The 14,880-nt window shown below is 42.4% G+C and overlaps 1 protein-coding gene across 1 annotated transcript in view; it reads left to right on the top strand.

Annotated features, from left to right (window-relative positions):
• The window catches only part of FNDC3B (fibronectin type III domain containing 3B), a 216,313-nt gene that overhangs the window by 108,635 nt on the left and 92,798 nt on the right, over positions 1-14,880 (top strand). The window contains exons 5-6 of the mRNA XM_074152911.1: positions 5,184-5,427; positions 7,912-8,196. Coding sequence (XP_074009012.1) covers positions 5,184-5,427; positions 7,912-8,196 — 529 coding nt within the window. The remainder of the gene's footprint in view (positions 1-5,183; positions 5,428-7,911; positions 8,197-14,880) is intronic.

Genomic DNA, 14,880 nt, shown 5'->3' with positions numbered 1-14,880 from the left:
TCTCTGGCAGATAGGAACTTGTCAGATCAGAGTTCATGTCTCAGCAATTCTTTGCTGGCTAAGGGTTACTTAAATATAAGAGAGAGAAAAAGTTCCTCGCTGTGCTCTTGGTGGACAATATTGCTACTGTGAAAGTTAGCTGTGGAAGGTGGCATGGTAGAGAAATTTGTATTAAATGCTTGCCAAGTCAACAATTTTGGTTTCAGCTGTTTCACACTGAAGAAGGGAGCAGCTCCTATGACTTGTCAGGAGCTGGGCACAACCTGTTAATGCCTGTTCCAATCCCAGACTGCGGATGGAGCTGCTCCTCTGCCGCAGGAGTCCTATGGGGCAGGCTGGGACCATGATCTCCTCTGGGATGTCCACCAGAGGCTACATGACCTTGGGCTCTGTGGCCCAGTGCCACCTCCTGGCTCCCAGAGCGCTCTGTTTTCTTGGTGTTAGCATAATCTGAAGATTAAAAGATCATGGTTTTTGGTTGCCAAGCTATTAAATTTGGGGACATCCTCATGGGTTGTTGTTTCTGCTTTTCACAGCGTACGCTTGGGAGGAGGGAGGTAGGATTTGGGGTGTTCTAACGAGGACAACGAGAACAATGGAAATATCAAAGAGCATGATTATGAACTTGTTTGCTTAGGGCTATTGGCTGAGGACTGCTCTCTCTGAAATAAATCTGGAGCAGTTCCACTGGAGATTGAGGAATTACTTGTGTAGTTGGACATGGAAATTTGGCATGAAATTCCACTTTTGATCTTATTTACAGAGTTGTATTAATAACATGGTCTCTGCCACAGATATTTTAAGGCTCAAGGACTAATTTACTGGTTGGAGCATGAAGTATATGCACAGAACTGATAAGATTCCTTTTGTCAGGAGGTAACGTTGGGGTCATGTAGCCTGAGCTATGCAGCTCAAGCCATGGTCCTGCTGTTCCTGCATCAGGCATATAGCGTTTGACAGAACTAGAGCATAACTTCTAGAAAGAGGAAGGTCTTTAAATGACAGTTGCAGTGGTAGAAAATCCATCACATCCTTGGGAATCAGGATTTTGGTCTTGGGTACATCCTCTACCCTAAAAGAGGTGTTCTCCAAAACCAGGTTTGGCTGGCATAAGCTTTTAGCCACAGACTCTTTGGTTTTGGATGGCTTTCTGCTCGCAGACCTTCTCCATGTGATTGATCAAGTCATCCTTTAACAGGAGGGTCCTCCCCAACGCTCTGAACACAAGGAAGGTTGTGCAGATCCCATGCTCACATGGAGCGAGCTATAAAGGGACCATCCTTTTAAGTTGATGAGCTTTGGTCCTGAAGATCTGTATCATTCTATATTTAAAACACCCCACCATTCTTGCCAGAATTATAGATGTTCATCTGTCTATTTTCCAGGTTCAAGGTAGAGATTTAATACTGGTGTTTTTATGTGATGGATGGCAAAGATAGTGATGCAAACTTGCCAGGACTGGCGTGAACTTGGATTGGCATCCTTAATAAATTAAGCGAATAAATAAAATGTTGACATCCAAGTTCCTTGTGGATGAGCTCATTCTGTGCTGTTTTTCTGGTACAGATTGATTTATGAATGAAGTTTCAAATTAGTTGATGAAATTCCCAAAGTATTGGTCGTGGTCCACCCAGTGGCCATGCTCCAGATGTCCTTGCTGGATCTAGCGTGCTAAGTTTAAGTGAAATAAGAAAAAAAATTTGAAAGCAAATGGAAATTAATTCCATATTACCATATTATACCTATTCAGTAAACGTGCGTGTTACAGAATGAGGGTGATTGTATTCCTTTAACTGGAACTCATAAAATATAGGTACAGTTTACCTGCGCAAAATTAACGTGCCTCTCTTTTTCCTGGGGGTGTAGCATTAAATTTCAGTGGAGAAAAATAAGAGAACAGGGACTAGGGATGTACTTTGAACATGTGAATTATCTCTAGTTAGATTGAGTTTTCATTGCTACAATGGTATCTTCAATGTAAAACAAAGAACATTTAAAATGCTATTCTCAAAATGTGGCAACCGATGGGGGAGGCAATTTTATTGTGTATGAGTAATGTTCATCCAGATTCTTCTGAAGGATCATCTATCTACCTCACTCAGCAATTAAGCTCCCTAAAATATGGGAAAAAAACCCACATAGACCCATGCTATAATAATATTGTTATTGAGGCTGCACGCCAATTACACCAGCAAAAAATAACAGCAGAAGACAACTTACCTGGTAACTGTTTGAAAAACACAAAATAAGGAGAGTTTAGCCCTAGGTGCCAATAACCAGAGATAATTTGTTTTCTGTAAATATCAACGGCTAAAATTAGGAATGGCAATTACTTTTAATATTCCAGTTGCACCTGAAGCCCTCAACAGGGATCAGGGTTTCAATGCTTCTGGGCGCTGAAGTAGAGACATGTAGCAGACAGTGTGTTTCCTGATGAATTTATGATCTTCATGACAAATAGTTTTAAGCAGATACAAAGAATTGCGGGTTTCTTCTTCAAATAGCAAAGTTGAACCTCTCTGCTACGTTAATGGATCAAAACTAATTTCCTCTTCTAACTAAATTCCGTCTTTCTGATGAATTGAAGGAACGTCATCTCCCAGAATGGCACCGCTGTAATCGACCCACCGCGAGCTGTACAAATCAAGATATATGTACAATCTTAACCTGTGCTGGTTTTATAGCTACCTAATGCATATAATATACAGTATAATGGATCACCGATTTTATAATCTGTTAAGGACAGAATATCATATTTCAAGATTGGTATGTGCTGCTTCAGAATTTACGTGTAAATCCATAATTCCTCGTTTAGGGAGAAAATGCCCTGTAGGATAGGAAAATAAATTATTTTCATGCAAGGTCCCCTGTGTTTCTGCGTTTATTTGGAACACGTGCACATGAAGTAAGAAGAATGCTGTCAGCGTTTGTGGCCCGGGAGGAAACAAGTAAAATATATTAATATTAGTCTCTTAGCTTTTTGATGAAAGTCGTTTGGAAGGCTGGCTCATCCCCTGATCTCTGGCTTTTCTCTCACTACTTCTGGTATTTTATAGTCATCTAGCAGGATAATTTCATCAAAAAGGTCTTTGAAGAAACTCTTGAGCTTTCCTCCCGGCTCCCTAGAAGGTAGCTCAGGAAGAGAAATCCTAATAATTTTAAACATAGAGTACAAGCTTTCTGTCTAAATCTGTTTTTTAACATATTCATCTTTCACTAGGGCAGAAAATATAGGTGTAGTCTGGTCTAGATGCACAGGTAAGAGATTATACCCACCTGGAAGACTAAAGTTAAAGTTGTCTTTGAGGCTTGGACTAGTTAACGCTACGGTGAAGACTTTTCACATCAAGGTGTAGGAACTTGCTCTCTCAAATTAGAGCATGATCCAAGTGTAAGAGGGTTAAGTCCAACATTTCTGTGCACGCTTCTAAATGAGTAGTTCTGTTTATTAAACATGTGCTAAATGGAAGAGGATTTTCCTCTTCTCTGGGTTTTGGAGTGCGGGTTTCAGAGCTGGTGCCAGGGTAAGAGATGCTGGGAAGGTAGAGTAGAACCAGTAGCAGAGATGGGAGGCCTGAAAATGCGGCAATGATGACACAGATGTGATCGTCTAAATCTCTGAGGCTCAGCTGTCTTTTGAGGACTCTGTAAATTCAACATTTAAAGCTAGCAGATGACAAATTTAATGTAAAATGTAAATTACAAGTAAGTGAATTAACTTTCAACCGATCCACAGAAATTGTCCGTGCCTGTGGTCACAGCCCGTAGCTATCGGGTGTGAATTCATATAACCTTAGGATGCGGATGGCCTAAGGAAGGAATTGGTTCAGCTAATACTAGTTAAATTTTACTCTGTGATAACTTGCCGAGCTGATGCCTGGGGCACGGCTTGTGTTTGGTGGAGGCCGTGGGCCACGGACTCTTAGACGGGGCTTGGTCCTCTGCAGCAGAGTGAGCAGGAATGACCCTGTGCCCATGCTGTTGCTTCACTTCGGTGTACATCAGCATAAACCAATTTTTCTTTGTGGTTTAGGCTGACACTGTGATGTGACGAGAGTTGCTGGAGCGTGGGGATCCCGTAGCAAGGTCTTCTGCTGATGCCCTATGGGGTTAGATAACTCCAGCTTATGTTGGTGGTCATCAGCTGGGAGTCCTTGGTGCACGTTCACTTATCTCATACAACACATCCATCACCAATATTTTTCCACCTGTATGTCATCAGCCAGTTTAGAAAAAAATTACATTTTTAACAGCCTGTTTGTTGTGTCAAACTAAATTGTGCTTCCTTCATGCTTTTCTGCCTTATGCACCTCAAGGTACAGAATCAAAGGGGTGGTAATTGTTCTTATGCGGTTGTATTTTTAAGTTCCAGAAACGGCAGAAGTTTTTTTGAATAAGCTTCAAGAAAAGCTTGGCTCCTAAAAATTTGGCTGGTTGACTGTTCTCCAGAAATATAGCTCTGGAAAAATTATAAGCTGAAAAACCCTTTTTTCAGCCTAAGCACATTTCCACCTTCCTACATCTGTTTTTACACGCTTTGACTGTGGCATTTGGGGCCAAGTTATGCATATTGCAGAGTTGATTGTCACGGACGTATATAGACCAGCTCCACAGTATTAAAAAAACCCTTTCTGCCCTATGATTTGTCTTGAGCAGATACCTGTTGTGAACAGAGCCATTCTTTTTGCAAACGTGTGTTGATACAAGGGGTTCCTGTGGGGTCCTTGTCTCTGTGAACACACGTAGCTTCTCCACAAGAGCAGTGCCAACTCATTTCCGAGCGTTACTGGCTCCGTACTCACTCGGAGCGCCGTCAAAATCAGTGGTAGAAATTTTACGGGCAGAATGGAAGGTTTGGTCCCACTGAGTACTCTTATTTTGGTGCTTTGTGTTCCTTTTTCAATTGTTTTACTCCCTAAATACAGGTTATTTGTTTTGTCTCCTACCCACATAGTTATCACCAGCAGCAGTAAGCCTGCCAGTGATGAGTGTGGCCATCTGAGTCTCCAAGAAAAGCCACATCACCACTACGATGACTTCTGCTGATATTAATTTTAGAAATGTGTTTATGGGTGAACCTGAAGACCCACCATTTGCTAATGGGACCGTAAACAGTGCTGTTTTAAAAACATGTTTGGTTCAGATGCTGCTTAACGTGCTCATTTTCCTGCCTTCCCTTCCAGGTGATAGAAGACAACACCGGTGTTCGGAGGGTGGTGGTTACCCCCCAGTCTCCAGAGTGTTACCCTCCGAGCTACCCTTCAGCCATCTCTCCAACCCATCACTTACCTCCGTACCTGACTCACCATCCCCATTTTATTCACAACTCTCACACGGCTTTTTATCCTCCTGTCACTGGACCTGGGGACATGCCACCACAGTTTTTCCCACAGCATCATCTTCCCCCTACAATATATGGGGAACAAGGTGAGCTTGTTCAAGGGAAGGGAAACAAGGCAAGGGAAACCAAGAGTGGAAAGAAATTAATTGGAGAACTTGTAGAGTGGTTTTGCCCACGTGGATGGAGCCTCTTTCTTGAACATTGGGAGCAGGGATGCACTGGGGAGTGGAGCCACCGAGGGTACAGCAATGCAGGACAATGCTGTGTCGCAATACTAGGTTGCAAAACAAAATCAATTTTAACTTAATTTGTAAATACAGTGGGGGGAAAAAATGTCTCATCCTGTGCTCCAAACTAGGGACATGAGTCATGCCGACTGCTCTTGCTGCGTCACGGTGCAGTGCTGTACAGAAAAACAGGACACAAAACGTGTCAGTCCTGGCTTGGGAATCGGGATGGATACGGAGGGCTGGATCCGAGCAGGGCTTGCCACAGTTGTTTCCAGTGGGAAAAGCCGGATACCGCTTCCTGTTGGCCACAATGTGCTTTCTGCCCCCTGGCCATTCATGGCCAGGGTGGTTTTCCAAGAAATTGCAGGCATTTTCTGTTTGTTATTCTGGTTGAGGCTGGGCAGTAAGTCACTGAAAAGCATTGTCCGATACCAAAGGGTAGCGTGGCAACCCTAATCAGGCCATGAGTAAAGAATTGCAAGAAAAGGAGTGAAAGGGGCATATTTTTTTCTGAACTATGCCCTGTTGTGTCTCCGCCACCCCGGAGATAAGGCTTTGCATAATCTGAAAGAGGACGTTCACCAAAAAAAGTAATCGGCAAAGCTACTTTGAGATATTTAACGTGGAAATCAGTTCAGGATTCATGGTTTTACATTACTGCTGAACTACCTGGACTTAAGACCCTTCCTAAAGAATATGTTTAAGCCTTATCACCAAAAGTGAGGTTCCATCACCAAGAGTGAGGTTCCATCACCAGAAGTGAGGTTCTGCTGGAGTGGGAAGGAAGAGGTAGAAAGGAGAGGGATATCTATTGATGCTACCCCTTGGAGCTTCTGTTGACCAACAGATCTCATTTTCTAATGAGGAATGGACCCTTCCAGCTGACACATAATTTCATTATACTGGGAAGGAGGAAGTGGGAAGCTCAGGAAACCAGTAGGACGGTGTAGCCAGCCAGAAGAGGAACAGGACAGTCTGTCAGGTTGCTTGACAAAATCTTGTGCAGTGAACATAGAGCTGCTGGTTAAGTAGACGTTGAATGTTTCTGTAGCCTGGAGGTACCAAGAAGCCTATTCAACTTAAAAATGAAATAAAATGAAGTAAAATGAAATACTTGCTTTACTAGAATGCCCTATACCTGTAACACTATAATAATTGAAGTGGTGACTATTGTGCTGATGAGCATTAATCCACTATTGCCCGTTTGCCATACAACGATTTATAAAAAATTGCATTTATTTGTAGCATGCTATTTTTAGGCAGTTAGTTGCTGCCAGCTTACAGGTACGATCATGTAGCTAGATAAGGAAAGATGCCATCCCAAGGTGCGCAAAAATAGGAAAGGCAGAAAATCTGGGTAGTTGAAACAACTTGGAAAATTATAATACAATATACAGGGCAGTCTGAGCTTACAAAGCTCCCGACAGCTGGGCAGGGTGCTGGTTTGCTTCAGAAGTTTGTACGATAACTTCTGAATGGATGTAGAAAAAATATGAAGACTACATCGAGTATCGATTGTTACTTTGCCGACAAAGGCAAAACTCGGTTGGTTTGGGCATGAGTTTGTTCAGGCTTCGGACTCAAAGCGGATCACAAAAAGGAGGATTGAACTGCAGAGAAAAGCAGAAAATATTCTGATTCCTGCAAGTTGACCTACCTTAGGTGAGAGAGAGTCATTCTCGGAGCGAGGAAAGGGGAGGATTGTATTTAGTGAAGTGTATCTGAAGTGTACATACGATATTGATGATATTTCTCAAGCTTTTTTTAGGCAGTTTTACTTGCCCAAAGCATCCACTTCGTGCTGCACTTCTCTCCTTAGGCAGGCACAGTTGACACGATTGTAAAATCTATTTATATTGGGATATTAAATTGCATGTAATCAGTGATGGCAGCTTGAAACCAGGGCATCTCAGCTTATTCTGTCCAGTCAGGCCCTGGGGAAGAAACTGCTAAATTGCTGTGAACTCAGGAAGGCTTTTTCCTAAATATCAGTCTGCCTGGATTTTTTTCCTTGAAATCTGTGTCCCCAAAAACCAAAGACTGAAAAGGAGGGGGAAAACTGTTGCCCCTAATTGCTGTATATTTGGGCTCATCCAAAGAGTTATAAAATCTCAAACAGCAAATGAACGCACTTAATATAATAACAAAAATTGATCAGTCTTGCAGAAAACCTTAAAAAAGAAAAGAAAAAAAAAAAACAAACCTTGGTTTGTTGTAAAATCCGTCTCCAAGAAAATCTGGCACCGTTTCATTTAGAGATGGTCAGGAGTTTGGTTTTCTAAAAAAAATTTCACCCATTTTGTTGTTCTGAGTTAACCTGGGTGAATTCTTTCTTTTCAGAAATCATACCACTATACGGGATGTCCAGCTACATTACCAGGGAAGACCAGTACAGCAAACCACAGCACAAAAAACTCAAGGACAGGCAGATCGACCGCCAAAACCGGCTGAACAGTCCTCCTTCATCCATCTACAAGAGCCATATAGGCAGCTGCGCGACTGTATATAATGGTTATGCGAAGAGCCACAATGGAGCCAGCAGCGGCGGCGGGGGGGCTCCGGCAGTGAAGAAACCGGAGCGCAGAGCGAGAAGCAGCCCAAAGGCAAACGAACAAGACCCACATGGTAAAGACGGTTTTATTTATTTTTAATTCCCTTTTATTTATTTTTAATTCCTTTTTATTGCACCTTTCCGCCTTACGACCGCCTCTATATGGATGTAGTGACTGTGCCAAAGAACACTACCACCCACACGTAAAGACAGTGTTAATACAGTGTGAACTTAAATATAAACGTTGAGCTTACTATATACTCTATTTGTTTTGTAAGATGACCCAGTTGCCTCCCCATCTTTGATGGCTACTCCCTGGTAGATGCGGCATCATTCTCTTTTTATCTGTTGGAAACAGAAATGCGTTTTGATAGGCAAGTTCTTGGTTTTATTTTGCTTTTTGTACTGGGATCTTGGCACTTCGCAAAAATCCCTACAGACAACTGAGCTATAACCAAAACCTGCCTACTGGGTAGCGCTACTTTGCATCTCCTAGGTGAAGGTAGTAAACTTGCTAGAACATTTAGAGACAATTGCTGCAAAACCGAGTTTGCTTATGTGAAAGTAAGATTGATTGAAACAGAAGGAATTTAAGAAGAAAATGCTTATTCTTAGCCATTGGAATTAGTGGTTAAATAAATCTTCTAACTTTGAAAGTAGTGTTCCTCAACATTTTTGAAGGAGACTCAACATGGAGTCTCCTTCTCTGGAGACATTCAAAACCCGCCTGGACACGTTCCTGTGCAACCTGCTCTGGGTGGACCTGCTTTGGCAGGGGGGTTGGACTAGATGATCTCCAGAGGTCCCTTCCCAACCCCATAGCATTCTGTGACTCTGTGATTTTTGTAGGCTTGTCATTAAGAAATTGAAAGTCTACAGTAAAACATTAGGTCATTAAGAAACATCTCATTAACTCTCATTTATCACAAACTATTCTACACGTAGCCAGTCCTACCTGAATTTAGCTCAATAACTTGTTACAATCGGTTATACCTTTCCGCTGTTCTGTTCTCTGCCTGTCTTTTTGGCGACTGCAACAACTGCAGGAATCTGAACAAACTTTTCTGTAGTCAGCAAGCGTATATCCACGTGATCTAGGATATTTATAATGTAGTGCACTTTGAAATCTCTCATGTGAATTTATCCATACGATGTAGTTTTTCCATTATCAGTATATTGTGCATATGTATTTGCCTGTGGACTTGTGTAATTTCACTTTTGTGAGACATAACCGAATAAATACTCATGAAAAGAAATTTAATTGATAGGCATAAGGGGGGAAAAAAATGCTGCTGGCTTGGTAAGGAATGAGGATTTGCAGATGTGCTTCAGGGTCTTCAGAATTAGCAAGGAACTGGTTTTGGGAATGCTTTAATCCAAGAAAATGAATCACTACATTAGACTTCCTAATTATTTCTTGTCAATCAGCTTATACGACCTTTAATTTTCTTATTTATGGTTTTTGTTTCTTTTTTTTTTTTTTTTTTTACTTTGCTGTGGAGCACATGAGGTGTGTAGAGGCACCTGTGTGAAAGACCTGGAATAAAGTAGAGTCTTAGCAGCTAAACTGAAGGGTTGTCACAGAGGTTTTGTAATGGTTCCCACCAAACAACAGCCTAAAAGAAGTCTCCACTTGATATTTATAAGCTTCTAATGGTATCTGCTGCTTTATATTTACCTTCTCTGTTTCTTCTTGAATTATTTGGGGATTTTATTGCCTGATACCTGACTAACACGGTCTTACAGGTAATTGGGGTGAGAGTTAAAAGCAATCTGGGAACGGTTGATAATTTTAGTTCATGCTGCTAAAATGACAACGTGTTTAGAATGGTCCAAAAAAAAAAAGAACGTGTCGGAAGCAGCCAGCAGCAAAGCTGTTTAAACTTGCGCATTTAGCGGACGTGTAACGATTCAGGCCTGCTAATAGTTAAAAATTTGACGGTGCTGTGTGGCTGCTTCCAAAATTGCAGAATAGCCTGGAAAAACTATATATATAAAATATGTAGAGAATACGAGTCTGTATTTAGAAAACCACTTAGCCAAAAAACTCTTAAGAGACAACTAGGAATGTATGAATTTAGAGTAAGGTGAGAGAGAACTGGAGCTGATGGGTTTGTTTGCATGAATTTCTTAATTGAGATGGTGATGCCTTTTACAGCTCATCATTTCATATCTGGTTGGGGGGTGTGTGTGCAGTGGGGGCTGGTGTCCTTCTTTTGGGTGTTTGGCTGTGGGAGCAATCCAGGGAGTGGGGCTTTAGGAGCCCTATACGCTCCTGGAGCCGAAATACTGGTGGTTTTTCCTTAGTGACTTTTTTTTTTTCCTTAGGGACTGGGTTTTTCTGAAGCAGAGCACTGGGAGCTGCCCCAGCGCTGGGAGCAGGGGTAGGAGCTCTCTGCCAGCAGGTCCAGTCGCTCTGAATCCAACTTTCTGAGAGGCAATTTGAGGGTCTGTTTTAATCAGTAGAAGAATTTGATCTGCATGGTGGTGTTTGTGACGGGGAAGTGGAAGATAGACCTAAAGCCATCCCAGTTCCACCCCCCTGCCCTGGGCAGGGACACCTCCCACCAGACCAGGTTGCTCAAAGCCCCATCCAGCCTGGCCTTGAACCCCTCCAGGGATGGGGCAGCCACAGCTTCTCTGGGCAACCTGGGCCAGTGTCTCACCACCCTCACAGCAAAGAAGTTCTTCCTGATATCTAATCTACATCTCCCCTCTTTCATTTTAAAACTGTTCCCCTTCATCCTATGGCTCCACTCCCTGATCAAGAGTCCCTCCCCATCTTTCTGTAGGCCCCCTTTAGGTACTGAAAGGGGCTCTAAGGTCCCCCTGGAGCCTTCTCCAGGCTGAACAACCCCAACTCTCTCAGCCTGTCTCATAGGAGACATGTTGCTCCTTACTGAGCGCTTCCAAGCAATCTCTGCTACTCCTGCACTGAGGTTATTACAGAGTACTGCAAGAATTATATTGAAGAAAATGTTCAGTGTGCAATGCAAGGACAACTCTACTTTTTTCCGTTAAGAGGTACGACATAGATCACAGGACATGAGATATTTAAGTTAACAACATACTTTTCCCATCAAAATAGAGGCTAATTGCACGTATCATGCCCGTGACACTTGAGTAAGCTTTTAAGGAAAATCGTGCTGTGTGTCAATAATTTACCGCCTCCTCTTAATATTAAAAGAACCAAAGTTTTTCCAAAAAGCTGATTCAGCACTGGTGGAAGAAATGGGGTAATAGTCTCATCAAGAGAGCTAAAACAAAGTGGGCAAATGACTCTGGAGTACTTTTGGCTCAGTCACCTCTTCAACTGCAGGTCCAGCATGTGCTCCTCTGCCACTCTAGAGGTGCAGCACGATAGTGCATTAAAAATAGATTAGTACTTCTATTACGCACCCTTATCCCCCACCTGCTAGCCCTGCAGCGTGGCATCAGGACTTCTTTTTAGTGGGGAAATCACACTTTTAGATTGGGGATTTAGGTGCTTTTCCTCTGGCCTTTTCCATCAACAGCGGTGTGCCTTTATGTTGGGATGTGCACGTGTAAATAAAGATTTCTGGTCATGTTGGATGCTGGAAATACGCCATTTTAAGGCAAAAAAAAAAAAAAAAAAGGAAAATGATGGCTTGTAATTGCCTGAAAAGTAAGGAATTATTGCTGTGGTAGGATGGATGCTGGCTTGTACAGGCAGAGGACTTGGTTTGTTGCAGGGATTCTGATTTAAAATTCCGACTGTAGCTTTTCTGCAGCCCTGTTTTAAACACTGAATGGGAGAGGAGGGATCAAGGTTGGGGTTTTTTTTTGTGTTGGGGTTTTTTTTTGTTGTGGGGTTTTTTTTGGTTTTTTTTTTTTTTTTTCTTATAAAGGAGCCTTGCCACGTAAAAAAGAGCTGTAAGAGGAAATCCTGTCCCATTCATGCTGTCCTTTATGAATTTCAGTCTGAGTCACTTCCTTCTCATGCGCTCGGTGGTTCGCTTCTTGGTCGTGTAGTGATCGGGTAGTTTGAGAAGTTTTGTGTGCGGCTGCGAGTACTGTGGGAACATAAGCAGTTTTGAACATTCTTACAATGCTTTCCCCTATTTTCTAATAAAACATCTTTCTTTTTTTATTTTTTCCACTCAAATCAGATAAAATCTTTTTTTTTTTTTTTTTTTTTTTAAATCCTTATTCAAGTTTAAAGAACCTAAGATAGCCCAAACTAAAACACTTCAAATGGGTAAAAGTAGAAAGCGGAGAGATGGATTGTTCTGTGCATCCTGTCCAGGAGCTGGGTGGATGCTGGGAACTGGGTGCCAGAATAAACAGAGCAGCCTGGGCAGGGAGCCGGGGGAGGGACGGGGGGGACACACACACGACACATGCACCTTTATGTAAGCGTTCCATAAAGAACATATTTTGTGGTGACTTGAGAAGATTTGGCCCTACTGGGTCATAGAATCACAGAATGGTTTGGGTTGGAAGGGACCTTCAAGACCATCTCATTCCAACCCCCCTGCCATGGGCAGGGATACCTCCCACTAGACCAGGTTGCTCAAAGCCCCATCCAGCCTGGCCTTGAACACCTCCAGGGATGGGGCAGCCACAGCTTCTCTGGGCAACCTGGGCCAGTGTCTCACCACCCTGGGTCAGAGCAGAGGCCCATCTAGCCCAGTGGTCAGCCTTCGCCAGTCGTGATGGAGATGCTGCTGGGGTAGAACCTGCAAGCCCAGTCCCTGTTCCTTCACCACCATCCAGAGCTGCCAGGCATGATGGAGGGTTGAGTCCTGCCTGGTCCTCTTGGTGCCCACTTGTTGACCTGTTGTCTGTGAACTTATCTCTTTTTTGAAAAGCAGGCTGGCTTTTCAGCTCCATGAAGTGATCAACGCTGGCTTGGCATCTGCTTTATTTCTCTGAGCAGCTGGCCTCTTGCACACGGAGTTGTCATGCGTTGCGTATGGAGAAGGGAGGAAAAAAAAGATTGGAATTATTTAATAGTTCAAGGAGTTGTTGTAGTCTATAGATAGATCACAAACTTTTGTAGGACCATTGTCATATGTGCACAACCAGCTTAAAAACTCAAAAGATGTTGCTTTCCTGTCATTGAGGATTTTGTAAATTTGATTTGGTGCACTGAAGCAGCCTTTGGGTTCTCCCAAAGGTGAAAACCATTGCTTTGGATGCTTCATATTCCTGCCTGCATTGCTGATGGCCTTTCTCAGGAGATGTGGCCAGCTCTCTGTGCTCATTTCTTTGAGGTGAACGTGTCAGGAACGCATGGAAAATAGGCTTAGCAAGAGAACTTAACTGTGGTGGTTTTAATTTGAAAACATTTTAAAAGTACAGAACTCAGCAAACCAGAAGTTCTGAGATGAAGAAGTAAAGTTGAGTGGTGTGGCTTGGCCTCCTGGGCTGATGCCAGCAAGTGTCCCCAGGCTGTGGGGTACGCTCCGCAAGCTCTTGGTCCAGAATGGGTGACAAGATGCAGAACAAAAAGAGCCGATGCTTTCTTGATACAACCCTATCCTGTTCTCCATCTCTCTTCTTTAGAGCATTTAAATATATTTAGGAAAAGTGGTGGGTTTTCTCTGTTTTCTAATGGCGTCAGGTTTTTTTGAATCCAGAGGCTGCGGATTAAGGGGAAATTGAGGGAGCTGTGATTCAATGCAGACAGGAACCGGGCGAAGTACCTCTACTTACTCATTCTAGATCCTGTCAATTCTTTTCTATTTTGGTCCTGAATCTGTTTTGCGAGCTTATTGGGCTGTATATGGATCTGTACCGGTATATCCTGTAGATTTAAAGCTTAAAAGAGCAATTTCATCACTTTGGGCCCATGTGAGCACAGAGGCTGAGAAACACTACGGCGATACACGTAACTTCTACATTCTTTTTTCCAGGAACTGATAACTTGGTATGTACTAATAAAGACCTTTGTTGTACCAGTGTAGAAACATTCTGCAGAAGAAAAAAATGTCATAAATGTTTTTTCTGCTGACGTACAAAATATCCCCACGTAACTGCAGCTTCCCTGGTTTCCGTAAACATGTTTGCTTCCATGAAATAAGGAGATTTAACAAGACTGTCTCCTGAAGACAACTCGTCAAAACTGACACCGTGATTTTATTGGTTACGTGGAAAAAAAACCCCACTCTGAACACTAAAGTACATCTGTCAGGATATGTGATTTTTAGTATTATACCGAGTAATGAAATGTGAAACGCTATTTACTGGAAACAGAGACGTGTTGAATCTTGTGAGTATAGATCAGCATTGCGTATGAGATCTGAATAGTATTACTGTTCCTGCTGCATTTTTTTAATAGTTTCAGTAAATCCTATTTGGCTGAGTTGTTTAGACTTACATCTAATTAGAAATACATATTGTGTGTTGTGTGCGTGCTGCTTTTCTTTAAGTTTTAATAAGTGAGAGGAAATAGGATGCATTAATTAGGGCACTAGTCTGAACTTGAGAAACCACGGTTAATTTGTGACACCAGGGAATTTCCAGTGTGATGTTCTCGTGCCTCCACCTTATCTCTCTCATCATGACCGAGCTTGTGGTTTTGTTTGTTTTCTATTTGGAAATGTGCCTACTTCTTGAACGTTCTTTATCTTTTGTATTTTCCCTAAAATAATAGGCTGTGAAATTGTTTGTCCAGGCAGAAAACGAAACGGTTATGACTTTCAGATAATTCTGATGTTAACATGCTGAGAATACACCTTTGTGTCCCAGCGTCAACTATTAACTGGGCCACAGATTCTTTACCAAAGATTCTT

This window comes from Numenius arquata, chromosome 9 (genome assembly GCF_964106895.1).
Source record: "Numenius arquata chromosome 9, bNumArq3.hap1.1, whole genome shotgun sequence".
NCBI lineage: Eukaryota > Metazoa > Chordata > Aves > Charadriiformes > Scolopacidae > Numenius > Numenius arquata.
This window is presented reverse-complemented; position numbering and strand designations above follow the sequence as displayed.